The sequence below is a fragment of the Sebastes fasciatus genome, chromosome 3, assembly GCF_043250625.1.
Source record: "Sebastes fasciatus isolate fSebFas1 chromosome 3, fSebFas1.pri, whole genome shotgun sequence".
Lineage (NCBI taxonomy): Eukaryota > Metazoa > Chordata > Actinopteri > Perciformes > Sebastidae > Sebastes > Sebastes fasciatus.
In genome coordinates, this window is record NC_133797.1 from 20,338,672 (window position 1) to 20,357,812 (window position 19,141).

General features: G+C 38.3%; 2 protein-coding genes and 1 long non-coding RNA gene across 9 annotated transcripts in view; 1 reads left to right on the forward strand and 2 right to left on the reverse strand.

The window, feature by feature from the left end:
• The window catches only part of LOC141764337 (LIM and calponin homology domains-containing protein 1-like), a 34,470-nt gene extending 26,791 nt beyond the window's left edge, over positions 1-7,679 (reverse strand). For 2 of the 6 annotated variants that reach the window (XM_074629469.1, XM_074629468.1), the window contains exon 1: positions 7,207-7,678. In XM_074629469.1, the coding sequence (XP_074485570.1) occupies positions 7,207-7,359 (153 nt within the window). In that variant the 5' untranslated portion in view covers positions 7,360-7,678. Of the gene's footprint in view, positions 1-7,206 lie in introns of all 6 variants that reach the window. The other 4 variants (XM_074629473.1, XM_074629472.1, XM_074629471.1 and 1 more) reach the window with 3 other exon arrangements.
• Positions 7,526-9,382, forward strand: LOC141764340 (uncharacterized). 2 transcript variants are annotated; one of them, XR_012593257.1, is made up of 3 exons: positions 7,526-7,646; positions 8,387-8,686; positions 9,018-9,382. It is a non-coding gene; the product is annotated as an uncharacterized LOC141764340 (long non-coding RNA). The 2 variants fall into 2 exon arrangements; XR_012593256.1 differs by lacking the exon at positions 7,526-7,646 and adding an exon at positions 8,004-8,141 and having other exon boundaries at positions 8,414-8,686.
• On the reverse strand, positions 9,217-17,321 carry uchl1 (ubiquitin carboxyl-terminal esterase L1 (ubiquitin thiolesterase)). Its single transcript, XM_074629475.1, has 8 exons — positions 17,143-17,321; positions 14,942-15,083; positions 14,185-14,270; positions 13,493-13,540; positions 12,798-12,867; positions 12,659-12,717; positions 10,194-10,284; positions 9,217-9,790 (listed from the first exon to the last, which is right to left on the reverse strand). The coding sequence occupies exons 1-7, from the start codon at positions 17,269-17,271 to the stop codon at positions 10,201-10,203; spliced, it is 618 nt and encodes a 205-aa protein (XP_074485576.1). The 5' UTR covers positions 17,272-17,321; the 3' UTR covers positions 9,217-9,790; positions 10,194-10,200.
• Positions 17,322-19,141: the final 1,820 nt, after the last annotated feature.

The following is a 19,141-nucleotide window of genomic DNA, read 5'->3' on the forward strand; positions in this document are numbered from 1 at the left end:
ATGATAGAAAAGACATTTCACATGCAGCCAGAGATGATTATCTCTTTTCTGGAAAAAGAGATAAATATAGATGCGTTATTTTGAATGAAAATATAAAATAACAGAAAACAGGCTGGAAATAAAACGTTTGGTTTACATCGTATAAATTGAGCAAGGTCATGTATCGTCTTTGTTTGGATTAGAAAATAGAGTTGCAACTTGGGATACAAATATAAATTCTTGTAACTGTGAAGCAGACGGTACAAACGGTTTGAGGACTCTAGAAAAAGAAGTGTTGTTACATGATCTTCTGGGTTTTTCAAAGGTCGCTGAGTGTTTCTTTTTCAGAAAATCTAATGCTTAGCTCTGTGATGTTGATGTATGGTAGGCACAAACTAGGGCTAAATTAAACCATGAACTGTCTGTGTGCTTCCAGTAAAGCCAGTTAATGGAGACGACGTAGAGGGTTAGAGCCCCAGTGTGATGCACACAGACCGCTGAGAGGAGAGGCTGGTGTTTCAGAAGCATTAGCTTCTTTATAATGTTATCATGTGCTGTAGGCACTCTGCACACTTACGGACACGTGACATACAGAGAAGAAGAGAAGACAACAAAGAGAGAAAACTGAAAGCGAAAGGCATACAGTCATAATCCAGATTGAGGATGAGTTTAATCTGGATCAGAGCAACTAAACAGAGTAACTCAACACGAGAAAACATCAGACTCTCCAGCTGCTGTTCAATATGAGGAACAAAAGCACTTTTACCAGCACACTTATTGTACTACACATCTTCATCACAGTAAAATAAATTAGTAGTAAAGGTACACTAAAATTGAATTTACAGTAATTTGTGATTAGGAGCTATTATAGCTAATCACTGCATGATATTTCAGCATTTTTAATTCAATTAAATTATATAAAATGTGGCAAAATCTGTGACATTTTGAATATGCACTTATATTTCACTCTGCACTAGATGTTCAAGGTGTTCTGATACAATTTTTTCCTTCCCGATTCCAATACCTGAAGTTGCGGTATCAGCCGACACCGAATACCAATCTGATGCCAGAGTGATAAAGAGATATATATAGTTATTATTATTTAACAGCTGTTTACTACTGACCAATGTGGGAATGTGATATGATTACTATCTTTGTTGTACGGCCTGGCTCAGGTTAAACCCTTTGTAAAACATCAACAAGAATGAATGCAATAAAACTTTCTTCTATTATTCAGTTTGTCAGTTACGAAGAATATAAATAAATGAAGCTAGGAATAAATAAAAATTCCGCGGCGAAGAAAAACTGATTTCCAGTTAAACAAGATGATTGTTTTCTGGGTTAATAAATGATGGTATTAGATCCATGCATAGACTGTTGTACTCGCCGATACCTGATCCTGAACTTTGGGCAGTATTGGACGCATTTACAATACTGGTATCGGTATCGTTAAAATAGACATGTAGTCAAACTTATTTAACATATTTAAAGCTGTTATTTGTTATTAAAGCTGTATTTTACCTCTGAGAGTTTGTGCAATTCAAGTAAAAAGTACATTTAAGTGCAAAAGGTACACAATTAAGTGAATTATTTCACTTAATTGTGTGCACTTCAGTGTAATTTGCATACTAAATGTAGTATAGTTTAGTGCACTACTTTTTTTACCCCCAGCTCAGAGTTAAAGTTGAAACCACACAAAGTGATTCTACTTCTGCACAATACTAATCAGAGCCAATCAATCATATACCATGATGATACTATAAGTACATTTAATAACTGTTTTGCAGGTTGTGTGCAACGTTCTGTTGCAAAACATGATTAGTTTTGTCTGTGGTGACTATTGTGGCTTCACAAAAACTTGAAAAATCACTGGGGCATGAAAGACATCTCTGCCAACAGCAAGTCTGTGTCATCATTAGTTCACATTCTTTCATACAGTACTTCATGCATGAAAAATCCCATGAATCCCTGCTCTCACACTCTCTCTTTCGTGCAGACACAGCTGGCTGTCTGTGACCATTGGAGTTAATCTGCCTAGGACAGACAGCTGTGACATCTGGTACACAAACACACGCATTCTTTAATTCATTCCCCTGTGTGACGGATCTTAACTCTTGCTATGTACTGTATGCCGGTGACAGCAGAGGTTAACTGCTGACACTAAAGTTAACCGTGTTTCTCTAAGCCTGTGCAACTTTAACCTGCTCAATGTCACACCCAACAGGTTTAAAGGACCTTCGACAGTGTGTATCAGCTTTGGGACAGTCTAATCCCGCTTTGTCTCGTTTATAAACAGACAGAAAGGTCTTGTCTGCGACCGTCTAATTTCCTGCTCAGGTCATGTGGTGATATATAGCCTACTGCTCTACTGCCCCCCCTGGAAACAGTGCCACCTGAGAGCCTGCCCATGTTATGTTCCCATAGTGACCAGTGTCACCCAACCGGGGCGTGTCCGAGCGTGTGAGCAGCACCATGCATAGCTGATCGGCATGTGTGTGTGTGTGTGTGTGTGCATGCGCTTTGCATACTCTTACAGACATAGCAAACACACACACACACACAGGCTGTAAATGCTGCATGGAGCGCAGGGTGGCATGATTAACCCTGAATCATCCCCACCTGTGAGAGCGCATAAATACACCACTAGAAATAGAGTCGGTCTGACGGGACTGAAAATAACTGGAGAATTAGGAGGCAAGAAGACGACAAAGCAAGAGGAACAGCAAGCAAAGACACTGCAGGAGAGATTAAGACTTAGGCCAGCATTAACCTCTACTACACTGTGTGTGCTCACTACTGATGTAACATAGCTACAACTGGTACTTTTTAAGTGCAGACCAAAATGTGTCCATTGCATCTGGTATCAGACATGAAAATAATTGCAAGTTTTCAAGCCATTTTTGTAGAGCTGCAACGATTAATAAATTAGTTATCAACTATTAAATTAACCGCAAACTATTTTGATTAGATTTTTTTAGAAAAGCTTCTTAAATGTGAATATTTTCTGGTTTCTTTACTCCTCTATGACAGTAAACTGAATGTATTTGAGTTGTGGACAAAACCAGACATTTGGGACGTCATCTTGGGCTTTGGGAAACACTGATCAACATTTTTCACGGCCAAACAACTAATCAATTGACAAAATAATTGACAAATCAATCAATAATGAAAATAATCGTTAGTCGCAGCCCTTCATTATTGAGGTTGATGAACTTCAATGCTTTGAAGTGTTGAGGTCAATTGTACTGATTGACCTCTAGTTATCTATCAGTGCAAACATAGAGATTTGAGTATATTGTGTTTCAGAAAAATTAGTCTGAAAGAAGAGAACATAAAATCAAGAGTCAAGCTCTTTGTTTATTTGGTTGTAATGTTGTATAATTTGTATTTACTGCTATATTTTTCTTGTAAATATTTGTATCAATGGGGAGGAAATACTGCATTCTGTAAAAACTCTTTTGAAATAAGATGGTTATAATGTTATTTATCTGGTGTTTGGAGTGATGTTGACTGATGAATTGCATTTAAATAAACCAGAAACAACACCATGACTCAAGAGTCTTATTGTCACCCCTGTATAAAATGTTTAAACAATATTCAGTTCCACCAATGAGTGAAAAAGTATGCTGAATATAACATAGCACACTCCGGCTTTAAACTTTAAAGGTTATAGGAAGGTATCTTTGAGATGTGAGAACGTAATCCTTCAAACTGGAATATGCATACAATCTTTTGTAATCCTTTTTTGTGATTGAATAGGGCACAAAGATGACTTGTGAGAGTAAGAGACATCCAACCTCAACTTCATTCATTGAAGGGATAACTGTGCAGGTTTGGTGGAAAACTATCTGTGCATATTAATATCTCTAAAGCCACATAAATAGGCCATTACTCTCCACAGACTGAAACATTTTTTATTAATAAATGCTGATAATTTGGATTTTCTTGCACTGTATTTGGGACACTGACAGATCTGAACTGAGTGGATGGGAGACGAATGATCTACTTCTGTGGTAAAACTATCAAGCACTTAGCTTTCCTGTCCTCAATCATTTTAGTAATTTGTCAACCCCTGTGTCAAACAGTAGCATCTTTAAAACTGGTTGGATGCATGTTTATCTTGAATTTAATTTCAGTCTTATCAGTATGGACTCGAAGTGTTTGTTATATGCCACTCTTAAGTCTGTTTTGTAGGTTTGTTTGATTTGTTCGTTCTCTTTTGCATGTTTTAATCTGTCTGTCATCTTACTACTTCTCTAACAATGTAAATAAGCATTTTATCGTTGTTATTTTTAATCCACAACAATTCAAATTGTATGTCAGAACTGGGTGTTTGCACTCTTGCATTTACATTCTAATATGTCAAATAAACCTATCCAGTACTGCTACTAAGGCTGGGTGATATGGAGAAAATCAAAAACCATATTTTCGACCAAATACCTCAACATCGATATCGTGACGATATTGTAGGCTTGACCGTTGGTGCTTTCACAAAATATTACACAATGAGATTTTTGATAAATAATCATCACACTTTTATTTGTGTAGAGGCAAATAATAGAACAGCTAGAACAGTCTGGTAAGTTCAGAAAATTACATCACTGTACTGTAACGTAGTCTTTAAAACCAGAAACACTTATACCATAATTTAATATCCAAAATCTAAAACAATATCTAGTCTTATATCACAATATCGATATAATATCGATATATTGCCCAGCCCTAACTGCGACTACTGCTTTTAACAACTGTGTGTCCTTTTCCAACATTTAAACTGCATGCCCTCTTTTAAGATGCCTTCTGTTTGATACCATGTGTATTTTAATTTGCACTGTCCCTTCTCAAATAAACCAAACAGTATCTATCCATCTTCTTCTCCATCTACCACAGCCTGTAGTAAACTGGTTTGTGTGTGTATAACAAACTGCACAGATTGTTGCAGTCCTGTGAAAACACAGCCAAGGTGTGATTTTTGTTCTACTTCCAAGCTTTTATCTCCCAAATCTGATATACTAGTTGGCAGGTAGCTTGGCTAAGCTAGAGCGGGGACAGCAGAAACAATAGATCAAACTTTTTTTATAATAGTTTTAGGTATTTTTTTTAAGAAAAGCTTCTTGAATGTGAATATTTTCTGGTTTCTTTACTCCTCTATGACAGTAACCTGAATGTCTTTGAGTTATGGACAGAACAAGACATTTGAGGACGTCTTTGGGAAACACTGATTGACATTTTTCAACATTTTCTGACTTTTTATGGATCAAACAACTAATCGATTAATTGAGAAATAAATCAACAGTGACAATAATCGTTAGTCGCAGCCCTTCATTTTTGTAGTTCCCAAAAAAACTACAACTCCTTGACTGAGAGCTAGGTGAACTTCAATGCTTTGAAGTGTTGAGGTCAATTGTACTGATTGACTTAGAAATTAGTTTGAGTTATCTATGAGTGCAAAAGTAGAGATTTGAGTATATTGTGTTTCAGAAAAATGAGTCTGAAAGAAGAGAACATAAAATCAAGAGTCAAGCTCTTTGTTTATTTGGTTGTAATGTTGTATAATTTGTATTTACTGCTATATTTTTCTTGTAAATATTTGTATTAATGGGGAGGAAATACTGCATTCTGTAAAAATTCTTTTGAAATAAGATGGTTATAATGTTATTTATCTGGTGTTTGGAGTGATGTTGACTGATGAATTGCATTTAAATAAACCAGAAACAACACCATGACCACCAAGATGAAGGCAAGTTCGAAAAAATAAATTGTGGAATAAAGCATGATATGTTGAAGAGGAATTGTGTGACGTGTTTAATATTGATGAACTAGTTAAAAAAAATTAGAATTTACATGTCTGGTCAGATTATTTGTCTTGTTTACTTATTCTATGACCACATATTACCAGATCTAAATCATACCTTTGCTAATTTTAGACTTCTTGTACGGACGCTTGTGTTAAAACAATCACTGATGCAGTTTTGCCATATGTTGTTAAAGGGGTTTTGTGATAACATGTTTATAGCTGACACCAAACTCAAGAGTCGTATTGTAACCCCTGAATAAAATGTTTAAACAATATCCAGATGAAAGAAGAGAACATAAAATCAAGAGTCAAGCTCTTTGTTTATTTGGCTGTAATGCTGTGTATTTACTTCTATATTACTGGTATATCTACCATAGCCTGTAGTAAACTGTGGCTTGTGTGTATATAACAAACTGCACAGATTGTTGCAGTCCTGTGAAAACACAGCCAAGGTGTGATTTTTGTTCTCCTTCCAAGCTTTTATCTCCCAAATCTGATATACTAGTTGGCAGGTAGCTTGGCTAAACTAGAGCGGGGACAGCAAAAACAATAGGTCAAACTATTTTGATAATAGTTTTAGGTATTTTTTTTAAGAAAAGCTTCTTGAATGTGAATATTTTCTGGTTTCTTAACTCCTCTATGACAGTAACCTGAATGTCTTTGAGTTGTGTGGATGATGTGTATTTTGTATTTACTGCTATAACTACCACAGCCTGTAGTAAACTGGCTTGTGTGTGTATAACAAACTGCACAGATTGTGGCACTCCAGTGAAAAAACACAGCCAAGATGTGATTTTTGTTCTATGTCCAAGCTTTTATCTCCCAAATCTGAGATGGCAGGTAGCTTGGCTATAAGCTAAAGAAAATAGGTCATAATAACGCAACTCCGACGGGCAAAATCATGATTCACCACTCAGGCTTATAGAGAGAGAGAGAGAGAGGCAGATGATGGTGCAGCAGACCACACATGATAATCTCATCCGATGCGATCATCGGTTGGTACTGTATAGCAGCATCTCGTGCGTGAATGCTGGCCCCGGTTTCATTACCATGGCAACCGGAATCCCCTCGCTACTAGGGGGCGTTACACCCCCTAGCAACTAAAAATACTAGCTAAATAAACGTAAAATAAACGACTAAATTGAGAGATTTACTCTCATGTTTGTGGTTTATTATCTAGCTTTGGACATTGTTTAAAGTCCCCAGAGTGTTTGGTGTGTGTTAAAGAGCCACATGTGTGAAAACTTTTGTCCACTACACGTTTGTTACCCGACACTGCGACGTCCCCCACAACAACAGGTGACGATGCACCAGGTGCTGTGAGGCTACTAACGCGTTATGTGTATTTATACCCCCTTCCAGTGTGTCCCCGCTGTGGTCTACTAGCACCCAGCAGGCCCCTGAGCCTCCCTGAGCGGTCACTTACTAACCTCTATCCATTTCTGTGCCTCCAAACAGGCAGGCTCTGGATGTGTCGGCCCCGACGGCTCCGACTCCGGCTCGTCCCGCGGAGAAGAAGAAGCATCATCCGGGTCATCTCGACCTGCTGCTGCTGCTGCTGCTGCGGGGCTGCTGGCCATCATCTCCGGGCAGGACCAGAGAGAGAGAGAGTCGGGACGGTGATGATAACGATGTGTGTGTAGGTGGTTTGGTGGTCCGTTATACTCCGTTATCTACCGTCAACCACCCCGCAACTCCACGCACCTCTCCACGCAGAGTCCTGCTCAAACTGTGGCGGCACGGTGGTGAAGAAAAGCAGCTTCTGGCGACCCCCGTCACTGCAACACGAGCCAGCGAGGCGCTAAAAATACTGATTCTGCTGCTGCTGCTGCTGCTGCTGCCGCGCATTGGAGGAGACGTGAACGCGCAGGCAGGAATCTATGCGGGGGAGGTCGGGAGAGATAGAGAGAGATAGGAGAGAGAGAGAGAACGAGAGAGAGAGAGAGAAAGAGAGAGAGAGAGAGAGAGAGAGAGAGAAAGAGAGAGAGAGAAATGGGGGGGATTGGCTAAAACGATGTCCCGTTATTTCACAGTTCTCCTCCGTCACGCTGGAAGGGGTTGTTTAAGGACAGTGCTTACCTGAGCAATAGAAACTAGCTTTAAAAATGGAGCCAAGAAAATGTCAAAGAAGTGGAGCTATAAGGTCTGTTTGAGTCCATGAAAGATAGTTTGAGATATATGAAGCCAATGTAGTGTACCACAGGGCGTACCAAAAATAGACAATGATAGCCCACCTTAAAATCTCTCCTTCAAGCAGAGCCACAGTAAGGGTTTTAGAAATACTCAGAACATTGAACATTTTATTTGTTCAGTTCATTATTCAATTCATTCTCCACAGGGCTGGATTACCAAACAGGAACAGCAGGCATATACCCTGGAGCCCTCAGACCCTCAAGGGCCTTTGCTAATTTAAAGGGACTGTATGTAAGTTTTTACTTGTATAAATATATTTTAAAATCTCTCCTTCAAGCAGAGCCACATTAAGGATTTTTAGAAATACTCAGAAACCCTCTACTCAGAAATGTTCCACATGCACCAAAAAAAGACTGAATTATTTTATTATTTGAACATTTTATTTGTTCAGTTAATTATTCAATTAATTCTCCACAGGGCTGGATTACCAAACAGGAACAGCAGGCATCTATACCCTGGAGCCCTCAGACCCTCAAGGGCCTTTGTTTATTTAAAGGGACTGTATGTACGTTTTTACTTGTATAAATCATTTTTTATTGTCAATGTGTATACAGGTGTTTAGACCTTTCTGGGTTTTCGCTATCAGCCTGTAGACTGCTTTTAATGTGATGAACGCAGGCCCATTTTTTTCCTGGAAAATCCAACAGATGTGATGTCATGCGCGCTCGCAAGTGCCTTTATTTTCCAAAGAATGGCTTGGCAGTCGTCAGTAATGCTGTAAGTAATCTGTGCTATTGATAATAGTTGCCCTTAAGTATTGGATGAAAATGTGATCTTTTCAAACAGCAGGTTAAACCTTTATTTTCTGAGCATATGACATACCTCGTCACCTGAATGGAGAGGTAAAGACACCACCAGGGGATACTAGTACTGGTGCCATATTTCGTTGTACTGTCATTTAGGTCACTATACTGTACATCACACTGTGCCTGCTATTTTTTCAACACACAGAAAGGTCTTGTGTCGGTATCCACAGTGATGAGTTGACTGACCAGACAGTCTATCGACAACTCTAAAGTCGTCCTCCTCCTGTTTCATCCCTTTACAGCTGGACTGCAGCCAACACCGGTCGGGAGGAGCCCCAAGCTGTGAGGGGTGTAGGACATTAACCACTTCATCACCTCGTGTGACAGAAGTATGAATGGGTTGTCGGCTAAAATTCAGACTGGTGACTGGGGGAAGTCAAGGAAGGGCTATAGATTACTAGGTTTTAAAGCAAGAGCTAGAAACACACCAGGAGACACGTATAAGTCTAATGGTTGCTTTATTGAACTCCCACAGCTGCATCACCAACAGAACTACAGCAACATAGTATTAGGAAAGTGCAGAAAGGTAAACAATTGGTGCACAGCCTAGACATACAGTACTATCACCCCTGCACTGCACGACAACAACCCAACATAGAGCAGCACTTTATTTTAATGGTCCCTATCGTGTTTGGAAGTTTTGTATTTTCTGTGTTAAACTTGTACACTATTGGTGCATTTGACTATTTGTAGATTAAGTGAAAATCCATTTTCAAATAAAGTGAAAACACAAATCAGTTCTGAAAACAAACTACTGCAATCCACCACTACCATTTTGCACTGTAGATTCAAACTTCTCAAAGAAAATGGGAGAATTGTCTCCCAAGAACACCACTCAAAAGGTTGCGTGCATTCGAACAATGGTTAAATTATTCCTACGGATACATTTGGGCTGTTCTGAGGAATGTCAGATCCTTATAAACTCAACCACACAGCAACTGAAGGCATTCGGATAAACAGGCAAAATGTTTCTCCACACAAGTGTGCTGCCTTTTCCTTCTCACTCTTCTTTATTCTAGTTATTGGCACAAAAGGTATTTAAGTATCAGTTTTAGATGATAACATACAACAACAGTTGCAAAAAAAAAGACAAATACACATAAGCAGTGGTGAGCTCTGACCTCATGTTTTACAATTCCCATTGCTGAATGATATCACAGAAAACAGTTTTGAACAAGCTTGTATAAGTTAGTGTCAGCAGAACAAAAAAAGGGTTTTGACAGTGTGTTTGTGTTTATGTGCACATGTGTGCTTTGTTCATGAGATGAAAGTACAGTGTGTGGCAACAATATGTGCTTCATAGTGCATAGTGTCTGCAGATGTGTGTGTTCACAGGTTGTTCTGGGTGCCTGGTGATTGTGTTTGCGATGTGAATGCTTCCGGGACATTTTGGTTTACAATTTGGTTGTGTGTCCTACCGAACATCTAGCTGCGACAAAGAGCCACCGCAGAGAAACGGACCTCGCCTTGCTCTCTCTCCATGAAACCACGGCACACTTTGGATGCATCCTGGGCACGTAGGAAAAGGAGAAAAAAGAAAAGTAGATTCACTCGTGTCAAACTTTTACTTTAAGTGGCAATCTCGAAGATTTTAATAAATGTCACCTAAATTAAGAATTACATTACATTATGATATACTATTTCCATGACCTAGGAAAGTTAAATCAATATTTGTGAACATGAGCTCCTCTCTCTCAAAGCCAGAAACAAGAGAAGTTAGTCTCAAACTTGTGATGTCATAGGGTATAAAGTCTGGAGCTGCTCCAAAGACAATGAATGGGAGGCTGATATTCTGTTTTTTGTTTTCTTTTTTATACCCAAATGACCTTTATTCTATTGTAGTTTTCTCAGTTGTGTACCCATATACTCAGAACATTCCCGTGGTTGCTTTCCGTGTCATCTAGACCATGTTTTCCAATTCATGGTCCACAGAGCAGTTCCACACTTTATACCCTATGACATCACAAGTTTGAGTTTTAGCACTCTAGTTTTTGGATATGGGAGAGTTGTTCATGTTTTCCAATATTTTTTGGACTGTCTTAGACAATAGGAATAACATGTATGAATTTTGAAAATGGGCATAGTTCTCCTTTAAGTCACTATCTATAACCAAAGCAGGTAACACAATGGTGATTGAGCCAATGGCCCACTAATGAAAGTATTGCAATATCTATATATTTGCAGTGTTACAAATTGGGTGTCTGTTTTGACATTCCTGGAAAAAATGCTGTATTATAGTTTTTCTCCATTTTAAACGCACAAAAAATGTAAGTATGCACACAATTTGGAATTTTACAGCATTTTTTCTGGGAATGTGACAGACACCCATTTCGTAATACTGCAAATATATAAATATTGCAATCCTTTCATCAGTGGGCCATAGGCTCAATCGCCATTGTGTTACCTAATTTGGCTTTAGATAGTGACTTAACAGAAATGTATGTAATTGAAAATCTTCATGATTGCCACTTTAAAGTTTCATTAAGTTATTTTTACTCCACTGTACATAAACTAGACATACTGCAGTTTTTAACTACACTTCTGACATCTGAGGCTACTAGCCACGGAGGAAAGACGGTCATAAAGAGGGAGGATTTTTTTAATATGCAAGCACATTTTATTGCTCATAGTTTTATACTACCCAGTAGGGCTGGGCACTAAAATATTAATAATGTAATATGAGGCTTGATGTCATGAAATGTGGTTATAGTCATAGTCATATAGTTTCTAATTGTGTTTTCAGATTTTTAAGGCTGTTTTTTTCTTAACTTATTAAACCGTCCCAGCTTAGTAAAATTAATATTTATCATAAAATTAAAAAAATTGTAAAACATGTCATATATATACAGTAGCATCCCAAGCGGTTCCCAAAATATCGTTAATTTTCATTGGTATATATTGGTATATCCATCCAGTATTTATTTCTTTGCACTATTTGTATTGTTTACAGCTTCCACACTTGCCTGGTATATAGACATTTTTTTTTTATATTCTTATTTTATTATTGATCATTATTGTTCCGAGCTGTTATTTCTATTATGTGTAAGTACATTGAGAGAGCTGGATAAAACCGGAGTCAAATTCCATGTATGTACGTATGTACTTGGCAAAATAAACGTTAAACTGATATATTGACATTTGGTCAAAATGATTAATAATTCATTAGAGGATAATATTTTGTTATTGACAATATTGTCCACCCATACAGTAGAATTATAAATGCAGGTTTTTAACTTCAGCAAGAATCTTTTCCAGGTATCTCTACTTTTACTTAAGGGTAATAGTTCTTCCTTTACATGAGATCCAATAAATCATCACAACATTTAATATTGCAACTTCATCACTCGTGCGTGTGGCGCCCTCGTGTGGTAGTTCGACATGACAATCTCACAGACCTCGATGACTTCTGTAGCATATTCACAAACTGGGACTAAATGCACTTTGTTTTTCCAGTTGTATCAGTCATATTCTTTATGCTTTTCCTAGACAGGTTATTTATGTTATTCATTTAATATCTTACAAACAGACCTGACTTACATGGCTAACAGAGGTGGTTTAAGGATAAGGTGAAACATTGCTTAAATTCCAACTCTCCTCACATTAAGCTTTTTGTAGACACTGATGTTTAATTTGCATTTAACTATATTTCAAAGTTTCCCAGTCTTCTTTACAGTCCCCACTTTTTTCCCTACTGGAGATTTGATAGTGTGCATTAGCCAAGTTTATTGATTGAATCCAGACACTTGGGAACGGCCACTCCCTATTCCAGTTTATTCCATGACTCATCACAAACTATGAGCATAAAGTAATTTTGCTCACAATTATATTTCAACATATCAAGAATTGACACAAAATGTTGAAGAATAACCATAGTTGTACCTACCATTACGAATGACTCATCTTTGGTAGCTCCGTGCTTCACTGGTCCATCCATTCTCCCATCTTAAAAACAAATAAGATAGTCAGGAACCCACGACATGAAAACACATACAGGAATGTGCATAATGACTTGATATGCTTACCAAATTCATAAAGTTTTCCATTTTCATTGACAAAGGCAATAAAGTGGAAGTTGACTTTGTCGGCTTCGGGCTGTGAAAGTTGAGGTGTGAAGTATTAATATTTAGAGTAAACGACACAAAAAGGGCACAGAAAAGACTAGCTTGTTGCCATCAACACTACATTCACTTTAAATACAAAGTCTCTCATCTCTCTGATGCCCCCTTTCAGGCCAGCAGTGATCACCAGGTCAAACCCACATTGGCATTTATCTGAATGACGCACATCAACCGACCCTCTTTGATGACCCTCTTCTCGACCAGGTTGGCTGCAGGTCGGGTTCTGTCCGGCTTTGGTTAACTGGTGTTGTTACCAGGAACAGAAATATGTTCAATAATACTTATGTTTAAACGTCATTTAACCGAGAGAGATCGCTCACGTATGGGCTATCAATAGAGAAATAGCGTTCATATGGACAGACAGAGAAGGTGAAATTCAAATGTAACTTTTATCTGGTAATTATTCAATATAATAATATAAATCAGTGCAGGTCTCAGGTTCATCAGTTAAATGTATGGAAAAACAGACAGGAGTCTCTGTAACAGTGACGAGGAGGGTGTCAGCTGTCTCATATGAATGAGCGTGAACGTGTCATATATGTGTGTCTACTGCCTGAAAGGGGTATATTAATAGTTGATATTGTGGTTAAGTATCTTACCCTACACTGGCCCTGCACTGCAACCTCATTGTGAGCCTCATAGATTGCCTGGAGAAGAAAAATTCAGAACATGTCAGTTTCATACTGCTAAAACAGATCATTATACTCTAAAATACACATGCAGAGATGTTCGTTTTAGAAAAACTCCACATCAGAAGTGTAACTTATAAAAAAGCACAGAACTGTGGTGTGAAGAGACATATTCTTAATAGTGCATTCTGTAATACTATTCAAGAAGTATCAAAGAGCCCTTTAGAGTGGAAAAGATTTAGTGGAGTGTGACGCCCCCCAGTGGGTAAAACAAAACATGTAGGTTATGCATTACTAATTAGGTGTTTACAGTACTTTGGGTTCATTTCTTCTTTTTTTTATGTAGTAAATGTAGCAAAGTGTTTTTTGTTAATTAGTCATTCAATTTGAAGGACTTCAGCATTTCATCTACAGCTTATATTTTTATATAAGACAGTAACCATATACTCCCTAAGATCATTAGCTCATAGACACTCACCGGTACCATAAAAGGCGAGGGCCAGCCAGTTGCAGTTTTATTAATCTATTTATGTATTCATTTATTTTTTTTGATCAGCATTGCCCATGGGTGCTCAACCTTTTCGGTGGTTGCTCGAGCAGAGGAGCACCAACGTGATCAGCACATATGACATATAGCAGCTTCAACAGAGTGTTTATTTTACCTTGTTCTTCTCCAGATGTTTGGCACGGTCATCAGCAGACATGTTTGCAGTCTCATCTAGAAACTTCTTCAGGGCAGAGTCACTCTCTGAAAAGACCAAAAGCAGCATTAAGTTAATCAGAAATTAGTATGTCATTCATTCACATTAAAAATATTCAAACTCACAATCTGCCACACTAAATAACCAATCATCACTTAGTAATTCAAAATGAGAATTAATGTTAGAACCATCCATTTTTAAAATGTACTTTGTTTCGCTGCCCAGAACAATTCAGCAAATACATTTGAACATTCTGCTTTTTCTTAAGCAATATACTGGAGAACTAACCCGTATATGTGTGATTTGACTGGACAGTAAAAGTAGGGGCAGCTCCATCATCAGCCTGTGAAGCACTCATTTTTCAACCCATTTGTGTGCCAATTCTTGATTTCTGGTTTACACATGTTCATAATGCACCTGAAGATGGAGAGAAAACTCCCTTATGTGCCCAGGTCTCGGTCTATAATGATGCCTCTGGATTTTACATCACAAATTCAAGTTGTTGTTTTTTATTATTTGATTTTAAGCTTTAATGTATAGATTGTAATTTGAACAATGAAAGCAAGATATCTCGGCACTTTGAAAAAAATCTGCTGAGTCATTGATACTGCAGCAGTGTTTTGCTTGTTTTATGAATAAATATTTTGTAATATAAATATCAGTAACTGTACTGTTTTATACTTACTATGGAACCAGTGTTTATTTGATCTGCACTCACCAAATGTCAGTTTGCTTTTGTTGTTGGCCACAGCATGCACCAGGGCGATGGTGCCACAGGAATTGACCGCTGTCTGCTTCAGGAAATAAACCTCAGAGCCTCCGGTAACCTTGTCTCCCTGCTGCTTTCTGAAAGACTCATGCTGCAGTGCACAGACAGATACAGAGCATGGTCATGGTCATCAGATAGAGCATGGTCATGGTGAACACAGGGTGCAGCCAATTTATGCCACTTGAAATAGAGTATTCCAGGGATGACGTATTTTTGTACGCCAACCAGGAAGTTAGCATCGCACTGGTTCCCTCGACAAAAAGCCAATGGGATTTTTCCACTGGGTTTAGGATTATTGCAGAAAATAAACTCTGTGGCAAACAAAGGTTTATGATACTTACACGTTTTGTTCAGCAAGATAATCTTCGCCTTTTTTAAGACACGTAAAAGCTTCAAAATTCACGGATGGGATATTAACTGATGTATTTTATGTCGTAAAACAAAACATTAAAATCTCTTCAACTTGTGTTAACCACAGACCTTATTTCAGGCATCTAACTGAAAACCCATTGACTACCAGTCGGAAGTGCAAAAATGCTAACTCATTTCCAGGTTATAGGACTCACAATTGGATACAGCAATCAATGGAACAATAGAAATGTTCACAATCTATTATTTGTGTCATTTATAAAGCAAAAACACAAAAAAAAATCTCTATAATTACAGCTTCTCCATTGGAAGGATTTTCTGCTTTTCTATTATATTATTTTAAATTTAATATTTTTGGGGTTGGTTTATCAAGCAAAACAAGGCATTTGAAGACATAATCTTGAACTCTGGGAAACTGCAATGGCCATTTTTCAAAATGATCTGCCTTTTTATTAGAACAATTGATCATTTGATTAATTGGAAAAAATGGCTGTTGGCCCTGGGGGATGTGGTCTGGCTCCCAGGATCACAATGCAAACACATTATGAGGATGACAGAGTCTGTGTCTAGGTCTTTTGGGGCGAGTAAACAAATTCTTCTTTTGTTTTTTACTTCTGCTATTATGAGTGTTCTACAGTACTGTTATACTACATGGTACAAGTGTTTGTCCACTACTTTAAAGTCAAAACTGCTCTACCAAATGAAAATCTGCTCAAAGATTGTAGGTCAACCCCCTTGAGAAATTCTATGACTCAGCCTATCACAGTAAAATATTAAGGCTGGCTAACACCATCGTCTCTGACCCCAACCATGTTTTGAACAGTGAATATGAACTGTTACCATCAAATCGGAGATACAGGGTTCCACGATTTAATAAGGTTAGACTGAAGCACTCTTTTGTGCACCAGTCAATCCTAAAACTAAATATGGAGCCTAATCCCAGATCAAATGTATGTAAAAGGGCCCTGAATATCGTCTTCTGTGATTGTAATGTTTAAATGTACGTATCCTTATTTCTTGTCTTTGTCCTTTTTGTGATGTTGCAAATGGAGCTGCTGTGTTGCAAAACAAATTTCAGACCTGTCTGACAATAAAGTATTATCGTATTATCGTTACATTTCATTGGTATATATTGGTATATCCATCCAGTATTTATTTCTTTGCACTATTTGTATTGTTTACAGCTTCCAGAACACTTGCCTGGTATATAGACATTTTATTTTTATATTCTTATTTTATTGTTGTTCATTATTATTCTGAGCTGTTATTTCTATTATGTGTAAGTACATCGAGAGAGCTGCATAAAACCGGAGTCAAATTCCATGTACTTGGTAAAATAAACCTTATTCTGATATATTGACATTTGGTCAATATGATTAATAATTCATTACATGATAATATTTTGTTATTGCCAATATTGTCCACAATACAGTAGAATTATGAATGCAGGTCTTCAACTTCAGCATGAATCTATGTATCTCTACTTTTACTTAAGGGTAATAGTTCTTCCTTTATCTTATGGCATTGACAGGATAATTAATACTTCATATTGAAGAAAAAAAAAAAAAAAGGCCAGCATTTGCTGATTCATTTCCTCCCTACCATCCCAACCTTTTCTAACCATCACATTAACATTACAGCTCTTTCTCCTCCTCCATCCATGCCCTCCCTGCACCTCAGTGTCACCCCACCCCAGACACAGCCTGTATCAGTGACTCACCCCACCCTTTCCAGGAAGTAGTCTGCACCACCACCACCGCCACCACCCATCATTATATTACCTGTTGTGTCAGTGGGAAGAGCAGCATCAAGGCACAGCATGGTTTTGGGACGGCGGAGAGTTGCTCCCCCTCCAGCCCCAGCACATCCACGAAGCGCCAGCTTTCACCCACGCCTAGCTTGCTCATCATCTGGAAAACACACAGTGAACAGGGAAATAAACACAAAACAACACGATGGATGGATGTGAAACAGTAGAGGTTGCAGAGGCGACATCTAAATGATCCCTCCTCCTCTACACTGAGGAGGGTGTTCAGAGATGCTGCGTTGTGGCGGTCCAGTCAGACCACACCCTGTAGCCTAGACACTGGGGAGGATGCTGAGGAGGATGCTGCTGCTCATTAAAACCACATAAACGCTTCTCATTTTGATATTAACCACCACTTTATTAACCTTGACAGTTCACAATACCACTATACTATATTAACGGCGCGGTTGCTACGCTGAGCTTTTTAAACGGTCGTCACAGTAACGGTTTAACGGTCGTCACAGTAACGGTTTAACGGCCGTCACAGTAACGGTTTAACGGTTAACTAGATAGATAGCTTACAGTTAAACTTACCTGACAGTTGATTCAAACATACGTCGCCATTGTTCAACGTCTAACCAGTTACTCACCTTGTTCAGCATCTGAAACGACATAAACACAGACCACATGTGAGTTTTTGTTTGTCTGAAAACGTTTACGGTGTTATAAAGTTAACACATCACAGTTATATCCTCCTCTCACACCTCAGGGTTGATCTCCATCGGGGTCCACTCCATGATTCAACTGTTGACGGCGGTTTGTACAGTACGTCTCTGTGTGTGTGTGTGTGCGTGTCGGGTTCTGCTGCTGTCAGTTGGAGTCACAGAGTGTACCCGGACTTTATGCTGCTCGGTCATACCACTTACCGGCAGACGAGGGGGTGGACTCGGATCAGATAACCGGTGGTGTTCATATTTAACTGGCCTTCTGAGAAATATCAGATATATACAGAGAGCCATCCATAACCCTGCCATGACACAGTTAATCCATGAAGGACAATGGACCACCAGAACACCCCTCTCCATAATACTCCAAAACAAACCACCGTAACTATCAAACCCCTCCCCACCCCCACCACCACCAATATTAACCCACATCACACCACATACAACCACATCATCCTTTTATCCATCCTCTTTTAAAACATCTTTTTTATCCATCACCCTATTAAACACCATCCTTTTAGCCATCATTCTTTTACTTCTATCGATCTACCTATTTATATTTATTTTACTTAATTTTATCTTATTCTTTTTAATCTTGCCTTAATTTGATTTGCACCCTGACTGACAGCCAGCCACCCCCACCCCTCTCAAGCACACACACTGTACACAGTCACATGATATTGATCTTGCCCAGTTATGTTGACTTTTTTAAAGTTTTCTTTCTTTCTTTATTTATTTATTTATTTGTTTATTTATTTATTTATTTTTCTTTCTCTTTCTCTTTATTTATTTTTTTCTTTCTTTAATTTATTTTTCCATATTTCATTTTATTTTATTTTATTATGAGGAAAAGGAAAAAAAAAGGAAAGAAATAGAAAAAAAAAAAGGAAATATAAACTGGAAAAACAAAGTTTGGAAACTTGTGTTTGGTGGGTTATTTCTCTGTTGTTACAATGCTAATGGTCATTGTATTTTACATCGTTGGAAAGCCTGTTTATTTACCTTCGCAATGATGTCTAACTTGTAAGGATCATGCATTTGTGGGATTAGCAGCACAGCTGATTATGTGGGGAGCGCCCAAGAAAAATTTGCCAAAATGCTCTAAACAGTGTATTCTCATAAGGCTACCAGGAAGCCTGCAATGACTACCCTTCACCGTCATCCCCGTTTGCGCTGGTGTCGACAACATAGACAATGGAACCTGAACATGTGGGGGAATGTCATGTTCAGCGATGAGTCCAGGTTCTGTCTGCCAAAGTTGGACGGCAGGGTCAAAGTATGGCGACGACGCGGAGAACGCTATGCTGA

Excerpts from the sequence above, each read along its gene's own strand:
- uchl1 (XM_074629475.1), bottom strand. The coding sequence starts at position 17,271 with ATGATGAGCAAGCTAGGCGTGGGTGAAAGCTGGCGCTTCGTGGATGTG. Across the intron at positions 12,868-13,492 it reads CAGTGCAGGGCCAGTGTAGG|CCCGAAGCCGACAAAGTCAA; the intron begins GTAAGATACTTA and ends CAACTTTCACAG. Across the intron at positions 10,285-12,658 it reads AAGATGAGTCATTCGTAATG|GATGCATCCAAAGTGTGCCG; the intron begins GTAGGTACAACT and ends CTACGTGCCCAG.